Raw genomic sequence first — 27,849 nt, forward strand, 5'->3', positions numbered from 1 at the left:
CACTGTATCACGTAACAACAATCTTATGGAACCATGTGAAACACCGATTATTTCCAAACGAGATGCGATCCTTATTGTGATGTAATAAGTTACCTTGGTAACGGGAAAGCCCAGGAAAAACACCCTTTATTTTGGCTTTAGTTGCTCATATCTCAAAACGAACTCGGTGAGCCCCCTTTTTTTATTGCTGGAAAGTGATTAGTACCCTGGATGCCAGAGGTTTTTTCTCTCTTAAAGCGAGGGAATAGCGAGTCGCGAAGCGGCGAGAAAAACTTCTGGTAAAGGCGGTTGAGAACCTCACTTCCATGCCCCATTTGATTCACATCGAAAAAACCCAGTAAACTGGTACGGGACATAACCTACCAATCAGCATCTTTGGTTCCCACGGTACATTCGTCTCATTTATTTCGATGACAAATTCAAAAATTCAGTCTTCCGTATAAAACTTCTATGTCGAATATCAAAATAAAAACTCAAATTTGAAATTTGGATGCCAAATTTTGGCGGACGATCGTTATCCCACGCGTGATTCCGCGCAATATGGTTACTGATACCACCGAGGCGCGGATAGGGAAATCTTTGTCTACATTCTAACCTCATTAGCATAAGTTCATCGTTTTCTAACCTATCAGCCAAAATATCAGTACTGAATATTAAAAGTACATTGCATAATTAGCTTCCTCTGAGACTTGCAATTTACCAGATAAATCTCTGAGTAAATCGAAATTTTACAACGAATGTATGGACTGATTAGCGCTTTTGCCACCCAAGAATGTATTAGTTTTCGATGGATAATAACTTGCTCGTTTATCAAAGCAAAAGGCTTAAAATTGAAAGTCAATTTGACAATACGGTGATGCCTTCTGTCAGCAAACTCTTATGTTAATGAGACAAAACGTAAACAATGCAATGACGTCAGCAAAGATTCGCTTATCATGCCCCCAAAACGCAATAACCAGTATTAATGCTCAGTTTATAGCCTTCCACACAGTTATTTGCTCATGAATTCTTTATTTATTATTATTATTATTTTCTTCATTAAAACGTACTGAACTAATCCTAGGGCACAAAACAAAACCGGGGAAAAATTAGGTTAAAACAGAATTGCAGTTGGACATGTAGTTGTTCAGTCTTCAGTGCCAGCCTTACGTTGTGTGTCGTAAGACTTAGTTTAAAAAGTGGGGCTTGCGTCCATTAAACTCCTCTTCTCTCGTACGTTTCAGCTTGTGTGCAGTGGAAGCTGTTTCATCCGGGACATCAAAAAACCCCGCTTCTTTGTCAGATGCATCCGGGACTTTCTCTTCCTCGTCAAGTAAAGGACCAATATCTGCAACGAGAGGGTGACAAAGAGTGGACAAGAAAGTGATAATTACTATCACGACAAGGTATTGGGCTAATACAGCCGTTTTACTTGACTGTCGAAAGTTAGAGCGATTTTCACTTGAGTGTCGTTAAACCAAAACCAAAGTAATTACTTTAGCCAATCAAAAAGGACGGAGACAATCCGTTAAACCAATCAAAACTCGAAGTAATTACACGTAGCCGACACAAAGCGCGGGAAAATGTGCACGCGCGAGCTACAATTGGTTTTGGTTTCACTTCTGATTGGTTGAAAAAGTGGCGCGAGAACTTTGAACCAATCACTGAGTGAAGTAATCATAAAACAAAGTAATTATCTAATTACTTTCGACACTCAATTGAAAACCACTCTATTCCAGGTTGATTGGTTTTACAATACTTGGCTGACTGTTTGGCCTTCAAACTTTCACGTCACTTTCGCTGACTTCAGTTCCGCTTTAGCGCCGGTTGCATGCATTTTTTGTGCAACTACTTCCTTTGATTATATTGTTGAATCCATTTTTAACGGTTAAAACTATTACGCAGTTTTAGGTTGTACGGCAGTACAATGAAATCCTCTTTTAAACGTATTGTGCCGTCAAGTAATCCCTCTCCCAATCCGGCACAGCTAAGGAATACGAAATGTGTCTGGTTCAAGAAATGAAAGATGAAATAGGACTGTCTTTTGGAGGTTGCGGATTTTTGAGTCGTGGGCCAAACCTGTAGAATGTATGACCAGTCAAATGAAAGTTATTAACAATACTTTTCTTGAGGCTACTCATCATGTTGAAGAAGGTTCAGCTTAAAGCGTAATAATTTAAATAAAAGCAAAGCAACAGTATTTTCTCTTAGTACTGTATTTAAGATTGCAGATTCCTGGGATCAAAAGTCTACCTTCTCTTAGTCCAGTACAGGAATCTGCAATCTTAAATACAGTACTAAGAGAAAATACTGTTGCTTTGCTTTTATTTAAATGATGACACTTTAAGCCTGTCTTTTATCTTTATATTTGTGCCTCCCTGAATCGACTTTTTTCTTTATAAATACATTTTTTATTGTGCCTCCTAACTAAATTTGCTTCTTAGTTATTTTCTAGGAGCATTGACGTACCTTTCTTAAGTTTCTTACTTATTTCATGTATCTTATCTTTATTTACGTGTGGTACAAATAAACTATTTGTTGTTGTTTTCTTACGTGTAAGTCTGTCTATTTCATACTTACTTAAATCAACAACATTGTAGACAAAATTCGAGTCAACTCCTCCAGCGCAATTGTTTCCGTTACAGGCCTGACTGTAGTCACGGAAGCATTTGTTAGGTGTCGATCCGTGCAAGTCGAACCGCAGGTGGGCGTCTTGAGCGGTCCAGCATTCACCTGTTGGCGACAAGTAATAAATTGGTGATTGGTATACCCAGGAGCTCATCAAATGAAACCTCTATCTCCACCTATTCCTTGAGTCAACCCTTTCCAAGTAAACTTATTTTTAGGAAAAGGTTTCTCCCGCGAAAGGTATCATGACATTTCTCTTGACGCTGAGATAGCTTTGTTTTGATTGGTTTTTACAACAGTGGGCGGGCTGAATCTCATGGGAGTTGTTCTATAAATAACTTTACGATGACTGCAAAATTCTCGCGCGCTCATTGGCTAATTTTTATAGTCAATAAGCGGACAAACATAATTTTTTTTTAATTTATGCGATATTGACGAGATATTGCTCGCGGCAGATTGAATGAAATTGAAGTTTCTCGCATTATATAATTTGTCTGGCGTTCTTCTCGTGTTTTGACTTAATTTTGACCCCTCTCTGCGGATCCACTCGGCTGTCGCCTCGTGGATCCACAGCTATTTTGATAATGTTATGACGAAATTCGTGATCAATAACAGGACAGACGCGTGAAAAACTGACATCAATTTGTCTGACCTTGTAGCTCAGTCGGGCAGCGGTGATCTAACCCGAGGGTCGTGAGTTCAATTCCCACCTTGGTCAGAGTTTTTCTCTGTCCTTGTGTGGGCCCATTGCCATTAGTAGGGCTAACGCTCACATAGGGTAGAAAATTAGCACTTCACATTACACTCTAATCACTTAAGTCTGTTGAAATATAAGTGTTACACGGCCAACGTTTGCAAAAACGTAATCCTTCCTTGTACTTGCACATGTTAATTGCCGTGACTTTAAGATCTTCAGTTCCCATGGCCTGCTCCCGTCTGACCTTGTAGCTCAGTCGGTAGAGCAGCGGTGAACTAACCCAAAGGTCGTGGGTTCAATTCCCACCCTGGTCAGAGAATTATGCGTCTCTAATATAAAAACGGCCAACAACTCCCAACATTTCTTTTGTTCGGTGATCGCCGAAGTGCAACGCAGCAATGTTGGATCCGTTTCCACAGCTCTTCCAACATTGTTCCATCATTGTTCCATCATTGTTCCATCATTGTTGGGGCCACGCGCGCGCATTACATATGATCTCCATGGAGAAAGCAACGCATTAACATGTTGAAAACAAGATGGCAGCCGAAATTTGTAAGTTTACAAAGTCTTATGGGTCGTCTCCTTCCCGTAATACACTGCAAGTCCTTACATTGTTGGGAGTTGTTAAGTCCGTTTGCGCGGGGCTTTGCATTCATGTACATTTTCATTACCTTGCTTGTGCACCCCAAACATACTGAACCCCCTTCGACGAGCCTCTCTGGCACACCTGCACAGAAATGTGGTAAATTCCCCAGGCCAGTCTGCGTCAGGTGCCAATATTCTTCCGTTGAATTTGGGACTAACTGGGTTAATTTCATTCAGCAGTTCGATGTCGAATGCGCGGTTCCCGGGGTTCTCGCCAAAACACCCGACAGATTGATAGGATAGCTCACAGGGGGCATCTGCAAATAAAAGGGGTATTATTTCATACAACTATTTAAGGAGGTGATGGTGTAGTGAATCTTTGAGTGAAGATGATATGCCAATGGCTTGGCAAGGGGCGAAAGGACCAGTGCTCTAAGGTAGGAATCGAATCGAAGCTATGATCTTCTTAACGCTGGTCGGATGCTCTGTTTATTGAACTACAAAGGTTTTTTTGAATATATATTTTTTTCAGGCTTCTTTGCCACTGTTTAAGTTGCTTCATTTACTGCGATGTTCTTTTGCTAATTGTCGTCGTAAATCCGCAGTTCTAACATAAATACTTCTTTATCTTACACCCAGCTCCACCTAAGAGGTGATGCATTAAATCGGTTACGGTTTGGTGTGGTGAACTTTGTCTTTCAATATGTTTAGCGGTTTTCAACTGGCTGTTGCATCTAAAACCAAAATCAATGTTCTGACTAACAGAGAAGGACTGACATGAAATAAAATCAAAGATAACTAGCTTACCTGAAAGCCGATAAACTGCGTTGGCATAGTTTTTTCCCGCGCAGAAGCTCTCGAAAGGTTTGCATTTTTCAAAGCACTTGTCCACACAGTTAGTTGATATACCAATCTTGCCATAGGTAACCTCACTTTGTGACCCACTCCAACATTCTCCTACAAAAAAATGACGAAAAGCGTTGTATATTTAACAAATAGATTCCATGTTTCCGTACGTCTGTTCTTTGATAGGTCACAGATGACGTCAAAATGTTGAAAGAACAATAAAGTGGGACACGAGACGATAGTGGAGTGTTCCACTGATTAATTCTTTAAGCATAATTATATAATAAGCTTAAAATGCACTAATTTTGATTGGTTCATACCTATGATCTATTGGAGGACAGATGCACAGCTGTCGTCATCATCAAAAACTTTTTATTTATTGTTTAATTTTATTTTTATTTATTTTATTTTCTCATTACAAAAATTAAGGATACGTTTATTTTGACCCGCAGGTAGCAGATTTGCTATTCGAGGCGGGTCAATCATCAGAGTCTCTTTCGGGAGTCAGTCACGCGTGACTAGTAACCGCAAAACCACAAAACCAAAACAAACAGGGATATTTTCGAACAACTCTGGCAAATACACGACAACCAAGGAATCATTTCCTTCGAAACTCAAGATAGTTCAAGTTTTTAAATTGCCGTTTCAATTTATACTGAAAAAATTAATAGGTACCTCAATTCTGGCAAACTAGTTTCTGTAACGGACGTACGGAGAAAATACTCATGGGAATGACATTTAAAAATTGTCACGCTGTTGTAAATTTAAAACAAATATTGATGACGGGTGGCGATTGATCATGCGCACAAATTAAAAAAACGGGTTTGACAAGTCGAAACTGGACTGACTCATCCATTTCTTTGGATGAGCGGCAAATCAAAGAAAGTCAACCCGGCTGGCAGAGTCTACTTTCCTCTTCCCGACTTATCTAGGAAGATCGAAAGAGACTCTGCTCGCAGGGTATCATCAACGTACTTTAGTTACATCATTAAGTAAAGAAACTAACAACTGAAAGATTTAGAAGTTATTAAATAAGGAGAAGCATGACTGGTAAATACACCAATAGTTGCATAATGTACCAATAAAGTATAGGAGCAGATCAGATACTTAAACAATTTGATCAATTTGTTTTAATTGTACAGTCTTTGAGTTTGGAGGTAATATTTTCGACATCATTACCCAGGATCTGAAATAAAACAAATAGATGCCATTTCGCCGTTTGTATGTTCAGTAATGGCTATAACTAGAATGGATACTCCAAAATAAGGTGAGACACGTCGTGACTAGTATACAGACGTAACATTTCGCGACGTTGCGTGGCCATACCTGACAACCTCAGTGTTAACCCGCTTTGGCAGATAAATAACAATCTGTTTAGGCAGAGAATAACTGCAGGGTTTGGAACTGATCTCTAGCGATTAGGTCTAAGCGACGACTCGAAATGGTAACTTTCATAAATTGTTCTGGTGACACCATATTTTTAAGTTAGTAAACTTTAGTAGGATCGCTTGGTACTTTATATACACAAAACTAAGTGTCTCACCTTTGAAATATCCATTCTCGCTACAACCGTTCAGTAACAGATCACAGATGACGTCTAAATTTTTTACGAACAAAAAAGGGGTCGTGTTGTACCTCATTGAACGGGCTTCAGGATTGGCCAAAAAACAATAGAACGAACAAAGAAAACAATGGATTTAGCACAAAAATCAATAGGAAGTACGACACTATACAGCCAATGAAATATAGTGTTCAACAAGAGGTGCGACCCTACCCCAAAAAGTGGCACGAGGCGATAGCGGAGTGTGTCATTGATGTTCTTACGACATTGTGACGTCTTCTTTGATCTATTAAGCCTGGTTTTCACTAGTGATGCAATTTGCAAGCACAAGCATAAGTCGCTTATGGTACTCAAAACGAACGTCGACATGAGCATCAAAATCAACCAAATTTCCTTGTCCTTATGCTTCGCTTCGTTTCACACGACGCAAGTGAATGTAATGATGAGCACAAGGAAAAGGAAAAAAAATTGTGATCCTTGCTCTTGCCCTTGTGCTTGCGTCAATCCCGTTTTCACGGTGAAATAAGCGCTCTTATGCTTTGCGCTTGAGCTTGCGTCGCTGGTGAAAACCAGGTTTTACTGAACAGACGCACGGCACATATGGAATCTATTTGTTTTATGTAATAAAGAATAAACGTTTTTGATGATGATGACGTCAGCTATGCGTTCGTCCTCTAATAGATCATCGGTGAGAACCAATCAAAATGAGTGCATTATTGAGTTTATCATGAAATTATGCGTAAAGGCTTCTGTGACTGTAAAGAATTTTCACTCTCGTGATTAGTAACCTTGTTTTTCCACCGAAACAATAATGCATGATAATAGAGCTCACTTCCTGGAGGATTAGTTTGGTACACCAACATTGCCACCGTTCCATTGTTTAGGTACACCAACATGGCCGCCTTGACCTCACATGAAAACACTCTATGCGGTTGAGTTTTGTTATCCGAGCCGTCGTGGGGATTTTTTGTATCAAGAGCGGTGCAATGCATTGAACGTCATTAAGTGCACGAGACGTAATTTTAGCGCGATTTTTGACGACACGGGGATCACAGGGTCATTTTTGTGATATTTTTAAATTTCTATCCTATGTACTCAATTCTAAACGACAAGGTACACTAATTAAGCAAAAAGGACAAAAAAGAATAGTTTTGCACGCCCTTCACGTGCACGCCTCGCGCGTGCACATTCCGCACGTGCGTTTTTCTTTCCATCATCCCTGAAATGGCCAAATTTGAGATCATGTGGACTGACTATCAACGCTCCCTGTACCGATTTAATTCATGGACAGTTCACCACTGTTCGATCTCTTAAATTCCTTGTTGTCATACATCGGATGACAAAGATCGGAATGAAAAAACTCACGCTCAAATCGTGCAAATGTGTTGCTTTTATTCATTAAATATGTTGTTTAATGACGTTCTCGTTAAGAGGCAGCGAAAAATCGTGCAAAGTGTGCAGTGTGCGATGCGTGTAGTCTGTGGAAAATACTCAAAGCTCAAAGTGTGCATGAGATTGCAAACTCAACACATTTCTTCAAAGCAACGCTACGGTGGGTGACATTGTTATGCCTGATACACCTGTCCTTTTCGGGCCTTCTCGCTCACCGACCTCTTTGTCGTCTTTAAACCGGAGCTTCATTGTTCTGCCGTCCTTTGCTAAAAATTACGTGTACTGACGAAGTATTCAATGTTTCGTGAAGGCCGTGAGGGAGCGATGTCAAACTTCTGGTCCTCTTTTATTAGATTTAAACAGCGTTCATGTCTAGTGGTTCCAGTACAAAGTTAGTGAACATTTTAGATTTAAACCGTTGCACCAAACGCAAACTTGTTACAGTACCGTTGAATATTTACGTTTTGCAGATCACGCTTTCACGTCCTATATTGCGAGCGGACTCCTTGATGGAAGCCTTGCACCAAAGCGCAGCCGTGGCCATATCGCCAGAAAAAGGAGAAGGTATAGTAGCTCTTATTTCTTAACGGTTAATACTCAAACTTATGCTCCGCGACTTATTCATTTATGACAACTCTAAGTCAAGGGTTGAAAATGAACCGATATCTCACAGTTGTAGGCTCAGTAACCTGGCTTTGGATGAAAGCGAGGCTGGAGTTGAGGCTTCATTGTGACCATTTTTATACTAAATCAACCCATATCAAACCAGTTCAATTAAGAAAGTTATCTGTATGGAAGTAAGGGCACTCCAGCCTCGGACCATTCCAGACCTCACCCTGCGAGCAGAGCCTCCTTTTGTCTTTTTCTTTACTGAGGAGGAGAAAAGGAGGCTCTGCCCGAATCACGTCAACTCTTTGAAGCCGCCGCAGCCCGAACTTCTGGACTAGTCAATCTTGTTTCTCTCGTCAAACCGGTTTTTCCAGTGCGAGCGTCAATTTAGTGACAAAACCGATGGTTATAATTGAGCCCGCTGTACCATGAAAAACCAAGATGGCGGCGAGATCTGGCATATTAGGCTTGGGTTCGAGACTGCATCCTGGCAACATGCAGCGCATACTCAATAAAGATCTTACTCGATTCATGCAGAGTCTTTCTCGAGAACGCCAAAATTGAGCAAGCAAAAGAAAGGCTCTGCTAGCAGGATGTCCAGACCCGGTTTCAAATTTCAAACTGTGAAGTTGGGATAACATGACATCCAATGACTCGAAATCTTACGAGACATTTTCTTTCGTTTTTGTGTACGGGTTCGAGTCTTTCGCTCTTCTACATATTTTCTTTGTTCTTATCTTTAAAACTTAATTCCGAGTAAAAAATCAACTTACTTCCTGTAATTCCACCGGAAATGGAAAGGTGCCTTCGGTGGTTTCGGTGGATGTTAAAGGTAAATTGGCATCCTCATATTCTGCTTTCCATAAAATTTTTGGGGGACTTATACGACTCGGGGATCGTTTGGGTGGACAGTCGGTTTATATCTATATCCATGGCCGCAAATCGAGCAAACATTCCTGATGCCACTTACAAAGGAAATTATGATGATGAAGAAGTTGTTGAAGTGTCAACTTTACTTAACGCTGGGGTACCAACTGGGGACACAAGGAAATCATGCCGTGTAATTTGCAAAGTTATTCTGTACGGGGCTTAACCTGATTGGCAAAGATTGTGCAATTTTTTTTGGAGAAACCACTTTCAACGAAAAATCAAAGGCAGGAATCCGTTTTTTAAAGTTTGCACTGCCATGTTTGGCATTGGACTAGAGTGCGGGAGGTCCGAGGGTTCAAATTCCAACCGGACGAACACAAAAAAAATTGACTGTGGAGAAAGTGCTGCCTTCGCAAATGCTTAGAATCTCTAGTCTTCGCAGATAAGGACGGCAAACCATAAAATCATAGAGTTAAGTCCGTATCTTGTTGTTCTTGGTTTAGGCAAGATAAATGTGCTTGTTCCTCTTGATGATTACTCGGACTTCCGAGGTGTAAACAGTGCCTTTTAGATATTTTAGGATACGAAGACACAAATAAACTTTTGAAGCTTATTGTAAGCATGAAAACAATAGACCACTTTTCTCCTTTTGGTCCTCCTCCAGACATTGCACATTTCGCTATCGTAATCTTTGTCTCTAGAGATAGATTGCAGACTTTGTCTACCGTGTGAAGAATTATGCAGATCGGAGACGGTGTTGTGCGACGAGGCTAAGGGCCTGATAACTCACAAAGCACTTTACAATTCTTTGTATCATGTGAAAGTCAAATCCACTATTCAATCAATCTATCAATCAATCACAATCTTTACTGTACGTTTCTAGGCACTTTGTCTAGCGCCATATGGCGCTAACTGGGGACACATTCAGGTCAGACCACGACACCAGGAACTCTGTGTCCCACACTTACTGACGAATAATGCGTGGGATCTTTGACGTCCCACAGAATTTATTAACAAGGATTCTGAGACCAGGGCTAATAATAATAATAATTTAATATTTATATTGCGCAAAATACATGTAATATATGATGATCAAATGCGCATTACATGAAATTAAATTATCGACATTAATGAGTTATCCAAAATAACTAAAAATATTATTAAAAAAACAATGGATCCATAAAAATATAATATATACATACTATATAGTCCTAATAAAAAGCTAATCTAAAAAAATGGGTCTTTAGTAAACCTTTAAACCTAGTAAAATTGGGCTCATTTCGTATTTGTGATGGTAACCCATTCCACAATTTAGGTGCCGCAGCTAAAAAAGCGCGGTCACCCAATGTCTTTTTAGTTTTAAAATTTTTGGCGTTTGAAGCATGATTCCCAATGCATACGATGTTAAATTGTATCTCCTTTCTTCCTTTTGGCTAATGAGTTCTTGAAGAAATTCTGGAGCTTGTTCATGAATCGCTTTAAAAGTCATTATAATAATCTTATATTGAATCCTAAATACTACTGCAAGCCAATGAAGCTGAAGCAGAAGACATTGGTGAAATACGATAAAACCTTGGAATCCTAAAAATAATTATTGCTGCGGAAATTTGGAGCTGTTGTAAATTTGCTATTTGTTTAGCTGGTAACCCATACAGAATACTATTACAATAGTCAATGCGCCCAATTATTAGGGCATGAACAAGCGTCTGGTTTGTTCTGTTACTCAAAAACTTTCTTTTTCGTCTTACATTTGTAATGTGGTCATAGGCCGCTCTACACGTGTTATTGATATTAACTTGAAGACTCATGTTACTATCTATCCGTGTCCCTAAGTTCTTGACCGACTGAACAGGCGACACATAAGCGTCACCTACTGCAAGCGAGTCATTATGAACCTTGGATAGTTGCTGACGGGTGCCTATTATTACAAAGTCCGTCTTGCCATCATTGATCATCAGTTTGTCGCACAGCGTCCAGGCTCTTATCTCATTTACACACCGTTCCATAGCAGCAATGGCATCGTCGGTACTTGAGGCACAGCCAGGTTTAAACGCTAAATACAACAGCGTGTCATCCGCATAAGCATGAACGCTAGGCAGTATTTAGGCTACGGTTTACAGTATTTATCCGAGAAGACTTGAAAGTCTAATCATTTGCGATATGTTTACAAAGACAGCACTTTCTCCTCAGATATTTAAAGACCCTTAGTGCTGGTGAGGCAGGAGTTGAAACTCACGACCTCCCCCACGGTAGTCCCATGCTGAACCAACTGAGGCAACCGGTTGGCACTTCTGTTTTATTACACACTCAAAACAAGTTTGCGCAAGTTCTGTTTCGATCTTTGCTGTTTCAAAATTCCACAGTTAAAATAACGTAGGGTGACGAAACGTTATTTGGTCATTGCTTCTATTTTTGGACATATGACGTCACTATTATAGAACAGGAGCCCATGACTGGGAGCGAATAACAGCCCTATATTCCTGTCACGGCTTTTTCACAGACCGCTTTATCTTTAGATTGAATTTCTCGCGGATAAGACTCCCGCAGGAGCTCGATGACCATTCACAAGGAACTAACTTGACTTCATAGCGTTACCGAACCGAAAACTACCTTTGCTTATTTTTTGCGGAAAAGGCAGTCTAAAAAATAGATCGGTCTGTAAAAATACTTCATATGGGAGTTGTTCGCTTCTGGTCGTAGACTCCTGTATAGGATAAATTATATTGTTTGTCGGATACTGAGAATTATGTGAACAATATGAGCAAATCAAAAACGGCACAATATGTTGAATGAATATGGATCTTATGTGTTTTCACTTACCATAGAATTGGACACCAAATGTAGTGTGTCCTTTTTCCTTTGCAATTTTGGCGCAGCGACATACGAACTCAGGCAAGTAGGTGTCCCAATTCCGCCAGTCAATGGATTGTCCACTGTAGATCGTGAGCCTCGGTTCCCTATCCGTCATAATGTAGTCTGGCAATGGGCGGGGATCCTTCTTGTTATCTCTGAAACAACCAATCCTCTCGAATCCCTGGTCACAATCAGGCTCTAGAAAAGGGATTATAGCGTTTGTCGATAAGGGGCTCGGGAAGATCGGATTGGAACTAATTGGAATCGAACTGTAGCCAAAGCTAATGGTTCGACGGCGAAGCTTATTTCCCTTTCAGTTTCGTAAACGGCCGATGCCATTTTTAGTAATCGATTCCATGCTAAATAGCCAGGGTTGGGAGAGTTTTCACCTGAATCAGCTAAAATTTCGCCGGGATTGAGAAATTAAGCCTAAAAAATGATTATGGTGCTAAGAGTTTGCTTTACGTTGAAGATAATGTTTGTTTTACTATTTCAATCAACTATTTACTATTTTGATGTTTCGGCTGTGCAACTCGAAAGTGTAGTGGTAAGAAACGTATGCTGCTAATCCAATAGCATGGGTTCGATACGTAAGTTAGTCTTTTTTTTTTTCATTATTTCTGTTTATTTATTTTTTCTTTGTTTTTCTTTATTTCTTTTGGGTTCGATATGTAATTTGGTCATTTTCTTTTTCTTTATTAAAAAAAACATAACAGAAAAAAATTTATCTTTGAAATGGCATCGACCGTTTAGGAAACGGATTAATAATAGCAACTTTATTCATTTATTTAAGGAGGCTGAAAACAATACTGCCAATGTACTGTATTATTTGGAAGGATTGATTCTACCCAACTGTTCAGTTCACGTAACGGCAATGTTATGTTTCCATACGAAACTCTAATAATTTCTTAACAAGATGCATTCGTTGATGTGACATAACAAGTCACCATGGCAACAAACAGCCGTGCAAAAACACCTTATAGTTTTTATTTGATGGCATATATGTAAGAAATTAAGTCGGTGATCCCCAATTTTTATTGCTGGAAAGTGATAAGAAGGCTAAGATAAAACCTTTTTGCAAACTTAAAAAAATTATCTGGAGCGGATTGATAGCCACCTTTACAATTAAAAAAAATTAAGGTGGCTCTGAATCCGCTTAGGAGGATTCTTTAACTTTGCAGAGAGTTTTATCTTAGCCTGCTAACCAATTTCCAGCAATAAAAAGTGGGGTCACCGAGTGGTGAGTGGCTTGAAAATATGGACAATGAAAAACTGAATGGCGTGATCTTTTCAGATATTTAAAAGGCATTCGATTCAATAAATCATGATACTCTGTTATATAAAATGAAGAAACAATTTAATATAATGGGAACTGAGTTGGAGTAGTTCCAGTCGTACCAGACAAACAGAGAACAGCTGTGTATTATCAGTCAAATTGGCAACTTTCACGATAGCGTCATTTGACTACAACGACCAGAATTCAGTTTGTTTTTCTTTTCTTATTTAAATTTTGTATTCCCAGCGGGGTGATTAGCATGAGACAAGCAATACCTAAAGGTTTCTGGTACTTGTAGTAAAATGGCGTCATCATGCAGATGTACTATTATTACCTATGGAGTGCCCCAGGGCTCAACCTCGGCCCCCTGTTTTTCGTATTATATGTTAACAGAAACCCATAAGGGTTGAAACGTGCAACGGCCCCTTGTGTGCTGGGAAACAAGCTTCTGAATGTTCAATTTGCTAAGTACCATATTTGGAAAAACAAAAGCAAGGGGTTTCCAAATATGGTACTTATCACTGAAACATTCAACCAATCAGTTGGCACTGAATATTCGGAAGCTGTGAACGCGCGTTACACGTTTCGACCCTTATGGGTTTCTGATGTTAATCATCTACTAGACTGCTTGAGATCAAACACTCGTTGCATGTATGCAGATGACACTCACATTTTAGCATCTTCCTACGATGCCAGCGAACTTATACGGCGGCCATTTTGATTTCTATTGTTTCGAAAGACATTATGGGATTCTCAGGGGGCAAATGAATATGTATTTGTCCCCTGGGCATCCCATAATAGCTATTCGAAACAAAAGAAATCAAAATGGCCGCCGTATCGGTAAAAAGGTCTATTGAATACTGACCTCGAACGTGTCAGAAATTAGCTCATAGAAAACAAACTCTTAATGCATCCAGCAAGTGTAAATTCATTCTCACTGGGTCTTCTTATAATCTCAGTGTACCGTAAAGCTGTTATAGCCGGGAAGTGGGTTGTGAGGCTGGGCTCTCACAACCTCTCGAAATGCTCCCAATGGCGTGCGACTCTAAGAACCTCTGTCAGTTAAGTCAAACTTCTGGCCTCCACGTGGCGGAACTGGCACCACCGACAGGAGAAGGGGCGAAGGCGAAGGCGAAGCCACTGCCGCCTTAAAACCAGTTGCTCTGGGTAGATGAGGCTCTTAGCCTGTCTAGGGGAAGGTAAACCCTGATTTCAAACCTCCGCTGTCTTGTGGCTATACCTGATCTCAGGAAGGCTTCAGGAGTAAACCTCGAGGACAAATCCGGAGTGGGGCCCCTAAGCCAGATGGCAGGTGCTCTGCTCTTCCTTCCGGCAGCTTCTGCGGTTGAACTATCCCCAAGTTGTATTGGTTCTTCCTTTCTCTTGGACCCAGCCAGTTACACCGAGAGGGGACACTGTCTTACGGGCAGCCCAGCGTCTCCTTATCTTCCCGCCCAGGCCTTAGCGCTAACTGGAGAGGGCACTCCAGCGGTGTCGCAAGACTCTGGCACAACACGGGACGAGGCAGTTTACCGGTTCTAAGCTCCGACTGACAGTGTGGGTTTACAGCCGGGAGATCCACAGTGGACATGATCTTCTCCCTCCGTCAGCTGCAGGAGAAGTGTCGAGAGCAGCAGCAGCCATTGTTCCTCGCCTTCGTGGACCTCACCAAAGCTTTTGACTTGGTGAGCAGAAGTGGGCTCTTCAAGATCCTCCAGAATATTAGCGGCCCTCCAAAGCTCCTGGCGATCATCACCTCCTTTCGCCAGGACATGCAGAGTACGGTCTGCTTCGATGGGGCCACCTCCAATGCTTTCCCAGTCAGCAGTGGAGTAAAGCAAGGCTGTGTCCTTGCTCCAACCCTGTTTGGGATTTTCTTCTCTATGCTGCTCCAATCTGCCTTTGTAGATTGTACAGAAAATGTTTATGTCCGGACGAGGTCAGACGGCAAACTCTTCGACATCGCCAGACTCCGTGCCAAAACCAAAGCTTACGTGGTGCTCATACGGGACCTGCTGTTTGCCGACGGCACTGCTTTAACATCCCACAGCGAGGAGGGCCTCCAACATCTGGTAGACAAGCTGTCCTACGCCTGCATGGCGTTTGGGCTAACGATTAGCCTCAGGAAGACCAACATCCTGGCGCAAGGTGCTGAGGCCCCCCCAGTCATCACCATCGAAAACACAGAGCTGGAGGTTGTGGACACCTTCACCTACTTGGGCTCCACCGTGTCAAGCTCGACTTCGCTTGATGCTGAGATCAGCTGCAGGATCGCCAAAGCAGCTGCTGTCATGGCCAAACTCAACAAGCGAGTGTGGGGCAATGACCTGTTGAGCGAAAGGACCAAGCTGTGCGTCTGCCAAGCTTGTGTCCTGTCGAATCTCCTTTATGGCAGCGAGTCGTGGACGACCTATGCCAGACAAGAGCGGCGACTCAACAGATTCCACCTCCGCTGCCTTCGGCGCCTGCTGCACATCAGGTGGCAGGACAGAGTCACCAACACCGAGGTCCTGGAGCGCGCTGGCTCACTGACCATGCCATCACTGCTCATTCAGCGACGCCTTCGATGGCTCGGCCATGCACATCGCATGGAGCCTGTCCGCCCGCCAAGAGATATCCTTTTTGGAGAACTGCGGGAGGGCGTCCGTCCCGTGGGTCGACCGCTGCTGCGCTACAAGGACGTCATCAAGCGAGACTTGCGATCTGCACTAATCGACACCAGTGCATGGGAGGACATCGCCAAACACCGAGATACATGGCGGCAGAGTGTCAAAGTGGGGGTTTCAAAGGCGGAAGCGAACGCTAGAGTCCAGGCTACATGCAAGAGAGCAGCGAGGAAAGAAGGCGCAGCCTCTGCGCGTGTTTCCACTAGGCACGTCTGCGCCACCTGCAACAGAGACTGCCACTCCAGGATCGAGCTACACAGTCATACAAGATCCTGCCCAAATCCCCAATGCTAAACATCGCCTCTTCGAGACGAGGATGCCACTACTACTACTATAATCTCAGTAATAAGAGTTTCGAACATTCCGTTGTGGTAAACAACACACCTGTTTCTCAAACTGACACACATAAATGTCTAGGGGTTCAGATTGATGAGAAGCTTACTTGGGAAGACCATATTGACATGATCTGTAAGAAGGCTAGTGCGGGCATCGGAGCGATGAGACGTATTAGGCACTTTGTTCCTTCGAATTCACTCGAGAAGGTATATAAGAGCCTAGTACAAGCCTATTTTGAATATTATTTCCCTTTATGGGACAACTGCGGCAAATTATTAAAGGACAAGCTTCAGAGATTTCAATCTCGTTCTGCTAGAGTACTTACTAGTGCCAGTTATGATATTCGTTCTGCCGACTTCATGGAGGCCCTATCCTAGTATGCCCTGGATAAGAGACGGCTCCGTGCTAAATCAACTTTGAATGATGACCCCTTACCCAACCCAAGGAACTCTTTCGTCAGAAGGAGTAGTCAGACGAACTACCACCTGCGAAATGGTGCAACTGATCATGATCTGACTCTTCCTAAACCGAAGAGGGAGTTTTTAGAAAAAAAGTTTTAAATACAGTGGTTCTATGATTTGGAACCAACTTTCTAATAGAGCTAAATTGTCGGATTCACTAAATTCATTTAAAAACAACCTCAAAACGTGATTGGGTCATGCCGTGCTACATTCATTTAGTGTTGCGACTCAATATCGAATGGCTTCCATTTTTAGGTAGTATAGTATAGGGGTTTTTAAGGGCTATAATTATAAATTAAATTCCGTTCTATTAGGTTTACTCTTGCTTGTAAATGAAAGTAGAATTGTTAGTCTCAGCTTCTTAAGCAGGTTCAAGTAGTTTTATCCATATATGTTATCTGGTAGTCACTTTTTTAGTACACACATATTTACATGTATTTACTTACATTTTGTAAAGACACGCCCTCCCATGGAAACCAGCTTAATGTTGTTGGGGATTGCGTGTCTTCTGGATTTAAATAAAGTATACCATACCATACCCTCACTGAGTTCGTTTTTGAGATATAAGCGTTTCAAGAGACACAATAGGACGATTTTAGATGCCTCGTTTGTTGACGTGGTAATATATTACGACACACTATAATGGATGCATCTTGATAAGCAATTATTGTTGTTTCATTTGGTAGCGTAACATTTCCGTTAATGAAATTGTGTTGTAGAGATAACCCTTTGAATAAAACAGTCCCTCCAAATTATTGAAACTCGTTTCAGATACCAGAGGTTATCCCTATCGAGGGTATCCGCTCGCATCCGGATGTAACTGACTGAGAGGCGATTTTGACGAAGAAGGAAAACCGGAGTACCCTGAGAAAATCCCTCGTAGGCAGATTGTCCGAAGCGGAAAATACTATATTACTCTTTGTTGTCCAAATTTTGAATCAGCATTGTTTTTGTTTTCTCTTGGGACCATTGTAAGTCCCAAGAGAGACAGGCATGGTATTTTCCGCTTCGGCTAATTGACATCGACTGGAGCTCAGCCTATATACAACCCCGTGGCCGAGGTCAGGCTTGACCATGGGTCGCAGAGGTGGGAGGGGCTTAGCCACCAGAGTACTACCACTCCCCACAGTACCTAAGGATCAGGACATTTCTCACCTAATTCAAACACAAAGTTTGTCCACTGTTTTCCAACGCATCGTCTATCAAAAGTACCACAGTCCTTATAGTCATCCGAGATGCAGGACTTTGATGTTTTGAAAGTGCTTACGTCATATGAATCTGGTGCATCGCTCCAACATTCCCCTGAAATAATTTCAGAATAATTAGCAATGATCGGATAAGATTGCGTAATGTGAGCTTATGATTTAATCATCTGCTGTGCGTGCCGGAACTCGAGCCGAACCTCGTCCTCATTTTGGATGCAGTATTAATGCCAACACCACGACCCTTAAAAGTGCTTGCGATCCCGTACAAGTTTCTTTCGAAAGCATGGTAACTCGAAAGGAAAACTGGCCTAGGTTTTTCGAAAAGTGGACAGTGCAATCTACTGGACAAATCGGTGTCTCCAATTGAGGTATCCACTTCACAATTAACTATTAGCGCTGTCCAATTCACGAACATTTGAGGCCAGGTCGTTTGTGGGAGGTGGTCGCCTATGAGATTTATGTTCAGCAACACTAGTGAATAGGAAACTTTCTATAGTTTTGAAAAATGTCCGCTTACATGCATATGAGAAGGAGGAAAGATTCGACTACATATCCAACACAGTACATACCGTAGAACTGAAGGCCAAATATTTTCCATCCTTTTTCCTTGACAGCTTTGGCACACCTACATGCAAACGCCGCCATGTAATTGTTCCAATCCATCCAATCAATTCTATGTCCGTTGAAAACGTTGCTCTTAGGATCCCTTTCGTTGATTATTTGCGTCTTCAACACACGGGCAGGATTATCGTGATAACAGCCTTTGGCTTTGTATGGGACGTCACAGTGGCTGCACTGCCAGGATTCAGCTGAGAGTCAACGGGAAATTATATGAGTCTTCTTAGGGCGTTTTTTTATTGAGTGAAATTAATATGGGATTCTTTTGGTTTTGCAGCTCAACGCGAAACGATTGGCCTGGAATGAAATCTCGCGTCACGTTCTTAGCCAATCAACAGCAAAAGTAATTCCCACGCATAGCACCGTCTGCACATATTAGCTTTACGTTAATTGTGATTGGCTCGTTTCATTGTCTTCGTTTGTTATGATTGGTCAAAGTAATGACTTTTGGTTTGCATGTCACTTCACTCAACTGAAACAAACAGCTTTAAATGCACAGGGAGTACAACGAGAAGGATAAAATAGCATACTTCCTCGAGGTCGTAATCGTTCTTAATTAGCTCTCTGTTTTGTTTTATTTTTGTTTTCCAAATTGTCTCCCTTGGGGTTGCTGCAGTAGAGGCTCTCGCAAATTTGAAAGAAAGTCAGCTGAAATTAAATTCACGACCAGTTCAGAACGGGGTTGACTTAACCAACTGCTCAGCATTGAGACAATTCTTTCATAGCACCGACATAAAGCAGTTTGTCACACGGCAACCCGCTTGATTAAATCTATTCTCCTTTCTAACTCGGTCGTGGATAAATTAACGAGCGGCCAGTTTTCCCATCTTTAAAAGCACTTATAAAGTGAGTTTTCAGGGACCAAGGTTCTAAAACAACATAATATTTTCGGAACAAGTGCAGATAATTATTGTAGCGGAAAGTTTGTAAATGCGATAAGCACTTTAAGAAGTACACTTCTCAAAATCATTACTTTTTGACCTTTTTAGGCCTTTTTAGATACTTGTATAGGTTTTCACGACACAAAGTTAGAAGTCAAAGGAATTATTTTGCAACGAGCCCCTAATTAATTCTTGAAATGGTCATCGCAGTTATGACCGCTACCGTGTAGCAGCAGAAAAATGAGAACCTGAGCAACTGACAGCAACTGAGGATTAGATGGGAATTGAGACAATCAGTGCCAACTTCAATCTATTGTAGCCTGCGAACGCAGACGTATTTCCGGCGGTCGTAAATGGCGTCTGCGAAACCGAGGTGCAAAACGACTTGTGTGACGTAACTGCTTTTGTTTTTTTGGCCAATCACGTTACATGAAATAAAAGCGAGTCTTGTGATCTCCGCCCAATTCGTGTTATCGTTGTCACAAGCGAACCTTTGAAACGAACAGCTATGAATGAAACGCCAAAGAATTAAGATTCCCTGCGGTGGCGAATGTAGCATTCTTTGACGGACAAGTTGTTTGGTTGCAAAGGAGAAGATTAATGTATTTAGTAAGAGTGTTTTGGACATCTCCTCTTTGATTCTTATGTGGGCTAACTGCCGCACGAAATGCTATTATCGACCGCTACGATACAAGAAAGCTGTTCGTAGAGTGGACGAGCTTGAGGACTAACTTAAGGGACAGTTTGACGGTGACATTACTCTTCGAGTTAAGAGATCGGCTTAAGATTAAAGGAGCGCACTGGAGGCGAAGAAATGTCTGAGTTTTGGTGACGCTTGCTCGAATGGAATGTTTCGACGTAGTAAAAACTATACAGGAAAGTAACCAGTAAAATCGGCCCGAGCGCCGTTTAAGCCCCGGAGTATGCATAAGCCGGTTTTCCTTGGGGATTCTTAGCCCTTCACCGATCGTAGCTCTTGTCTTTGCACCACCGAGACCACAAAACGTCGTCAAAGAAGCCTTTGGAAGTTTCAGTGAGAGCTTAATTTATAAATATTTACATCAACACCGCTTCCTAAAGCGGAAACTCAAGGCGCTAACTTGAAGGGATTGTCTCCGCCAGAGTCAGAGAAAAGGAGATCAAAGGACATCTTACTGTAGAATATTCTAGTAAAGCAATCCGAAAAGAATTGGTAATGGATAAATCACAATCACAATATTTTTCCTAGAAGAGCACCGCACGGTTCAAAACACCACAAGCAACAGGGGCACCCAACGTCAATTTTTGGAAAATATCTGTTCGGAAGACGATTTGAGTCTAGAATTTTCGGAACATTTGTTGTAAAATTTCTTGCTTGCCTGCCTGTCCTAGGATTTTCGAATATCTAAAAAATGGTATAATTGCCCATTTTTAACGGATTTTTACCCTAAAAAGGTCACGAAAAGGTAAGTTTTGATCCCTATCATTTTCGATCACTAGACTTTCAGCTAGGGAATCCGAACAGATGGAAAATTTTTAGGGGATAAAAATATGGCTATATCTACCGTTTAAAGACTAAAATACGTTTAACAATGCTATGTTTAAGTGGTTTTGAACTATATTCTCGTTGGGTGCCCCTGAAGCAAGGACTTTCCAAATCGTGTAGGTAAATTGACGAAAACATCGCGTTTCTTCTAGGGCGCAACATACTTGATCGCATCCTCCTGGTGGCTACTTAACTTTTAGATACCGAAAATCTCACAATCTTTTATAATATCCTCCATATTGCCCGCCATTGATCTGACTTGTGTTTACGTGGACAACGCGCAAGTACTTTGCGTGTTCCCTGCGTGTTGGTTCTGGAGATTTATGAGCCTAATTCTGATTGGCTAAGAATTTTACGTCACAGAAATCGTTTTGCAGCTCGGTTTCGCAGACGCTATTTTTCGGGGGAGAGAAACGACCGCCGGAAATACGTCTGCTTCGCAAGCTAACTTAAATCGGGTTTAGGATCAACTCGACACTTCTTGACCAACTTGGCCTACCGTCGTTATCACTTTTTTATTATTATTATTATTGTTATTATTATTATTATTTTATTATTATTGTTATTGTTATCGTTATCATTATCGTTATTTGCAATAAAAAATTGTCAAGTACTCGTGAAGAATTTAAATTTCGTGGCTGGTATGACGCGGCGTTTCGTCTCGGCCAAGAGACTCATCAGATACTTTTCGAATTCCAGCAAACTCGTTGAGCATCGCGCTCAAAGTCCCGTTCGCGAAGTCAAGATGTTAGCAGTCTGGCCTTTTATCACAGAAGGATTCCCAACCGCAAAGTTCACGGGTTATATGCAATAAAAAATTGTCAAGTACTTGTGAAGAATTTAAATTTCGTGGCTGGTATGACGCGGCGTTTCGTCTCGGCCAAGAGACTCATCAGACACTTTTCGAATTCCAGCAAACTCGTTGAGCATCGCGCTCAAAGTCCCGTTCGCGAAGTCAAGAGGTTAGCAGTCTGGCCTTCTATCACAGAAGGAGACGAAACGCCGCGTCATACCAGCCACGAAATTTAAATTCTTCACAAGTACTTGACAATTTTTTATTGCATATAACTCGTGAACTTTGCGGTTGGGGATCCTTCTGTAATAGAACGCCAGACTGCTAACATCTTGACTTCGCGAACGGGACTTTGAGCGCGATGCTCAACTAGTTTGCTGGAATTCGAAAAGTATCTGATGAGTCTCTTGGCCGAGACGAAACGCCGCGTCATACCAGCCACGAAATTTAAATTCTTCACAAGTTATCGTTATTATTATTATTATCATTATTATTATTATTATTTTCTGAGTCATCATTATCATCATCATCGTCACTCAGCAATTTTAACTCATCGTGCCAATCCACGGCCTTATAACCTGATCAGATGCACGCCCAATTTTGACATCCAACACGAAGTGTCCCTTTATGTCAAAGCCGTATTAGCATTATTTTTAGGTCAGGGTAAAATGCAGCAGTTTATCCTTACTCAAGGAACAGCATTCGGGTGATATTTTGTGACGTCAATTGTCTGTATTCCGAGACACGAGTGACGTTGACTTTGGGGAGAAGAGCTTCAACAGGGGACACTTTGTGACGTATACTGAAATCTTCCTGCAACTAATCAGGGGCATTTCTGGACATCTTTTCCAAAAAGAGAGATATATAAAAGAAATAAAAAGTAAGGTACTCTATCTCAATCTTGGCAAACATGTGGATATTAATCTTACATATATAATTTTCTTTTCAGTTGTGAGTTCAAACAGATCTGAACAGACAGTGGACAGAGAGTGCTTGAAGTCAGGTACGTGAAGGGAGCTTGCAAAAGGGAGTATTGGGTCAATATTTCTTAGGGGGAACCTCCACTCCGACTAATAAATAATTTTAAACCAACGAAATGCTGATGTGAAATGAATCACATATTGAACTGCGGATATAAAATCAAGTAAGGCCATGATTCTAGAGAAGCCTGAAAAATTCAGGATTTCAACGGGATTTGAACCCGTGACCTCGCGATACCGGTGCGACGCTCTAACCAATTGAGCTATGAGGTCACGGTCGATGCCATTCTTAGTAACCAAGCCTTTTTCTTCGGCTAGCTTTCAAGAGATTGTTAGGGTTAGCTTCATTTAAATACTTTGAAATTGCATTTACACATCCGTTGTTTCGGTAGTGTTGGGTTTAGCGCATTTGCTCTAAATCCATTGAACCGAGTTCGCCATCGTTCGATCAACTTTTTCAAACTTTTTTCTATTGTTTTTTCCAAGGTTTTTTTCCGTATTTTTTTTTAAATTCTAATTGACATACGCTGCCAATCTAGTCCTAGATTAAGTAATTTTTTCCTCATTTGCAAACGACAAACTTAATTTTAAAAAAACCTAAAAATCGCCTTTTACCTGCTTTTTCACCAGATTTTACATAAAATAGGCGCAGTTGGTCGTTCTATGCTCAAAAGCGGTTTTTCACAAAAAATTTTGGTGCTTTGCTAGCAGTGAAAATTGTTTTAAGTCTCGTCCAAATGGCATCTCTTGTTTACGAAAGGGAAAATTGCTGCGACGCCCGGGAAATTTGAAAACCAAAACGCGCGTTTTTTAAATTTCCATTAAAAACGCTTTCATTGGAAAAGATAGGAACAACGTTTTCTTGTAAAGATTATGTTCTGTGGCTTAAATTTATTTTCTTGTTTTAGTGGAGGTTCCCTTTAAGGCGCTGTTACACTGAGCAATTTTTGTGCTACTTGTCTGGAAACGCCATTGCGAGACACGTGGCAAGAATCATTGCCCAATGTAACGTACAATGCAAATGCCAAAATCGTTGCGAGACCAATTGCAGAAACCGTTACGGAAAGTAGAATTGAGTTATAATTTCCACAACAGTTGCAACGAATTTGAGCATTGCGCAGTGTCGCAACGGTTTGCGGCACCAGCCAATGAAAATGTTCCGTTAACCTCATGTGATCATCGAAACGAGACAAGTTGCATGAAACGTTGCTTAGTGTTACACCCGTAAAACAACTTGTTTTCGTAATGTGAGAACGTTTGTAGAAACAGCGCCTTTACAATTACGAGTTTTAATGATTAGTTAAAAATTTGGGGTGCTAAATCGCTCAGACATTAATCTATCTCCACGGATGTTAATATTCCTTTTAGACACAAATATCCCCTTTAAAACTCTCAAAGACCTATTGCTGGTTTTCACTCACGTGATCAACAGCCATGTTTTTCAACGAAAACAAAAGGAAGCGTTTGCATAATAATAGAGTTAAATTCCCCGAGGATTTGGTCGGGGCACCAACATGGCCGCCTTTTCTTTGTTTTGGGCACCAACATGGCGGTCGTGACGTCATGTGAAAACCGAGAATCGGATTAGTGTAGGTAATCACATGATTTCGAGTCTAGTTTGGAATAAATAAGCATTTTCTCAACCACGAACCCGTAGGGCAAAGGCAACTTCTGCATACCACGTGTCACAAATCACGTATCCATCCAAGGATCGCATTTGATTGGCTATCTGTTAGTTCCTTTAATCATTGACCAATCAATTTGCTTGGTTTTTCATGGAATGAACACTTTTCTGCACTGTGTTACTTAAAAACGGCATATCTCTTAGCCAATCACATTGGAGAAATTTGCCATGTACCGGTACATTATTAGCTCAAATCACGTTGGATTTGGAAAATAGCCACGCACTGAGAAAGAAAGCGACCCACAATGGCAATAAGGTTACGCTTTTTAATTGAATTTTTTTTCATATAATTATCTTCTTAAGCCTTTTATCGGGATTCCCATACAAATCCTCATATTTCTATCGACCATGCCGGGCTTACCCTCACACTGAGCTTGGGGCGCCTGTGCTTCCTCCTGATTCGAAGTAGATATTCAAATCTAGTCTCCCGCAACACTGCCAAGTAAATTTCGCAGTTTATCATTTTCCAATCTTTTCATATCAAATGCGATTTTTCTCTTCCATTAAGTAAATATTTGACTGAAACATGATGACTCAGGATTACTCATTTCCAAATAGCAGTCATTTGTAATAGCTGCGCAAATAAATTTTGTAAATACTCAAAAATTTTCTGCGCGAAGAGTCGAATGTGTTTCCGGCCTGCTAATGTATACTTCGCTAGAAGTTATTCATCTGAAAAGTAGCTGGCAATTCAGTAAGAACCTTAATTTTGTCTGTTTGGTATTCTCGTTTTTTCAACAAATACATCATTTCGAATAATTTCAATCGTTTCGTCAACTTTATGTATATAGTCTCCGTGGTTACGCATCAGAAATTAGTTTCGTGTGGAAGTAATACCCGAGACAAGGGTCATTATCAGTCATATCTTCATTGAGGAGATTCAGTTTCTTGTTGCGAAGAATGATTATTGCTGGTGATTAAAGACTGAAAGCCTTGCGTATCTCATCATGCAATCTATTCTTGGTTTTTTTTTCAAACCAAGCAAATTGTGGACATGCCATTAACGACTTGGAGATGACACTGCCCACAGAAGTTCTCTTCATATTAAATCAGGAAGTTCAATAACTCATTCCACCGAACATTACTTAGTGACTTTCCACGTTAGGCTTTGAATTTCATCAAGTTGTTGTGCAAATCCGCTATAAGGGTTTAATATGTGGACTGAAAACCAACGCTTGATATCTTCGGATTTCACCGAAAATTGCAAGATCAAATGTTTTCAAACAAAGAACAGAAAAACGCTTGAAAATCAACTTGTCACACCATATTGAGTGAACCTGCAAGGGTTTTGTTACCAATCTGTTGCAAACTCATTCATCTTTGTATACGATTCACATTTCCCAATTTTACAAAAAATGTATGGTACTTCTTCTGGCATACATTTTGATGGAAAAATTGACCGTTTTCAGGTTCCTTTTTTCTGTGAATTTGCAGTAGGTTCTCATAAACTTTGCAGGAAATGTTTTTCGATATGATATTCTAATATTTTAAGATATGTATGCGCAAATCAAAACGTTGTCATTATTTGGTCGACGTGTAATTTGAAATAGACGGAAATTGTTTTTTTAAATTTCTCCTTAACAGAAGATTGGCAGTAGAAGAGTTGAAGACAAACTAATGGCTTTATTGATAAAAATTTATAATGGCTTCTTTGTCTAGATCTCATTTTTGAAGGTAAAAAATTGAATTTTATCCTTTGATTAATAAAGCTGGCCGCAAAGTTCTTCTTGATTATTTCACACCATCGCATTTCAATTTTATTAATCAAAGTTTTTCGTGGTAAAATATGGGTTTCAATACGTTCCCATGTGATATCTCATTCCTAGCAGTATGGCAGGACAACTCAATGTCATCTAAACTTAACGAAATAGCTAAGTTTGGAGAAATCTTCTATAGCATTCAATTTAATCAGCAAAAAGAAGGTAGATCGGTCCGTACAAATTTAATTTAAGCGCGTGTCCTTGTCACTCAATCACTAACTCAGTAATAAATTACACTTGTTAAGTCTTTTGCCGAGGAAACAAAAGGTTTATGTAAAGATCATCCCTTTAATTTTGTGTTAAACAAATCAATTCTCTACTTTAATTAATTCCAAATTGATCCGACGAGAAGGGAGTGTGAATCAACGGTAACCTAGTAGCAAAGTACGGCTTTTGGCTTCCGTCACAAATACCTGCCTTGTTATTTTTCAGTAAACTATTGCCTTCAAAAAATAAAACAAGGTTATGTATCAAAATATTTAAGTCTTGCTTAGCTAGCATTCGTTGTTTTCGCTGTTTTTTTCCTCGATATCATAAAGTAACTATACATGTATCCGCGCAATCCCTTTACCACTCCGGCAAGGATCGATGGGAATTCCGTGTACTTCTCTTTGGAATAAAATGGGGGTGTCTTTAACGTCCTACGGAGTACCTGGACAAGTTCTCTGTTCAGTCTATCGTCCTTACTCAACAATAACGTCTAATTTCATATATCATTGCAAAGGCGGTATTTCCTCCTCAGTTATTCAAAAACCCTGAGCGTTGATTAGTATACGGGTTTCAACCCACAGCGGTCGCTATTCTTAAAAGAAAATTATCTGTTACGCGAATATTATTATCATACCTTGGTAATATAAGTGAGAGCAAATGAGAAATAGGCCAATATAGCGCGCCGCCATGATATCGCTGCCAAAGGGCGCACGAGGTTTTCTTGAAAAAGACTGAAAAGTGCAGCAATTGGAGACTTTCAAGCGAAGTTTCGTTGATATGAATATTGGAGAAGTGCAACACAACCCGAGGAAGCAAATGTGACTCTTCGCGGAGGATAAAAGTGATTATATATAATGGGAGGTGTAATCTAGAGAAATTAGGATCTGATTATTTTAATGAAAAAAGCAATAACTTTGCGAAAATAGGTCTCTTGACACGAGTAAACACAAACATGCCTATCTCCACGCTCAATGATATCAGCATTGTCATTGATAAATTGGTAATGGGAGAATTAAGTCAAGCACGTTGCCGGTCGCAATTAGAATTTGGTGTAGATTATGAGCAAACAAGGTTTAAGGCAGTGGTTATGGCATTCGATTTGCATGCAGATGTCACGCATTCGAAATCCAATTTACGAATTCAATCTCATCACACTTAATAAGGCCTTCAAGTTGATTGTGTTTGTTTGTTGGAATCATTTCTTTCTATCAATTGCCCTGCGAAGCTTCCCTGAATTTTGAATGTCACCATCTTTGTAGACATAAAACTCTGCAAAATCATGGAACTGAAAACAAGTGTGTGGGTTTGAGAAGAGTATTGTTTGTTTGAATTGTTTTTGCATATTATATTAAAATATTTTATATTTTTATAAAATTTTGAAACGACGGCGCATGCTCTGTGAGACGTCAGTAGAGACGCCATTTTTGGACCAAC

General features: G+C 40.7%; 1 protein-coding gene and 1 long non-coding RNA gene across 2 annotated transcripts in view; one reads left to right on the forward strand and one right to left on the reverse strand.

Annotated features, from left to right (window-relative positions):
• Positions 1-994: 994 nt before the first annotated feature.
• Positions 995-27,242, reverse strand: LOC138049486 (uncharacterized). The gene is made up of 8 exons (XM_068895774.1): positions 27,050-27,242; positions 18,534-18,773; positions 17,915-18,061; positions 11,988-12,218; positions 4,697-4,846; positions 3,976-4,206; positions 2,560-2,712; positions 995-1,327 (listed from the first exon to the last, which is right to left on the reverse strand). The coding sequence occupies exons 1-8, from the start codon at positions 27,102-27,104 to the stop codon at positions 1,167-1,169; spliced, it is 1,368 nt and encodes a 455-aa protein (XP_068751875.1). The 5' UTR covers positions 27,105-27,242; the 3' UTR covers positions 995-1,166.
• Positions 1,252-27,849, forward strand: part of LOC138049489 (uncharacterized) — a 45,826-nt gene continuing 19,228 nt past the window's right edge. The window contains exons 1-3 of the long non-coding RNA XR_011132389.1: positions 1,252-1,385; positions 8,159-8,252; positions 22,731-22,784. This is a non-coding gene — a long non-coding RNA (uncharacterized lncRNA). The remainder of the gene's footprint in view (positions 1,386-8,158; positions 8,253-22,730; positions 22,785-27,849) is intronic.

The sequence above is a fragment of the Montipora capricornis genome, chromosome 5, assembly GCF_036669925.1.
Source record: "Montipora capricornis isolate CH-2021 chromosome 5, ASM3666992v2, whole genome shotgun sequence".
Taxonomy (NCBI): Eukaryota; Metazoa; Cnidaria; class Anthozoa; order Scleractinia; family Acroporidae; genus Montipora; species Montipora capricornis.

Bases quoted from the DNA above. Each gene is read 5' to 3' on its own strand.
- LOC138049486 (XM_068895774.1), bottom strand. From the start codon at position 27,104: ATGGCGGCGCGCTATATTGGCCTATTTCTCATTTGCTCTCACTTATAT. The intron at 18,062-18,533 runs GTATGTACTGTG...AAATTATTTCAG, and splicing joins ATTTGGCCTTCAGTTCTACG to GGGAATGTTGGAGCGATGCA. The intron at 1,328-2,559 runs GTAAGTATGAAA...CTCTCGTTGCAG, and splicing joins CTACAATGTTGTTGATTTAA to ATATTGGTCCTTTACTTGAC.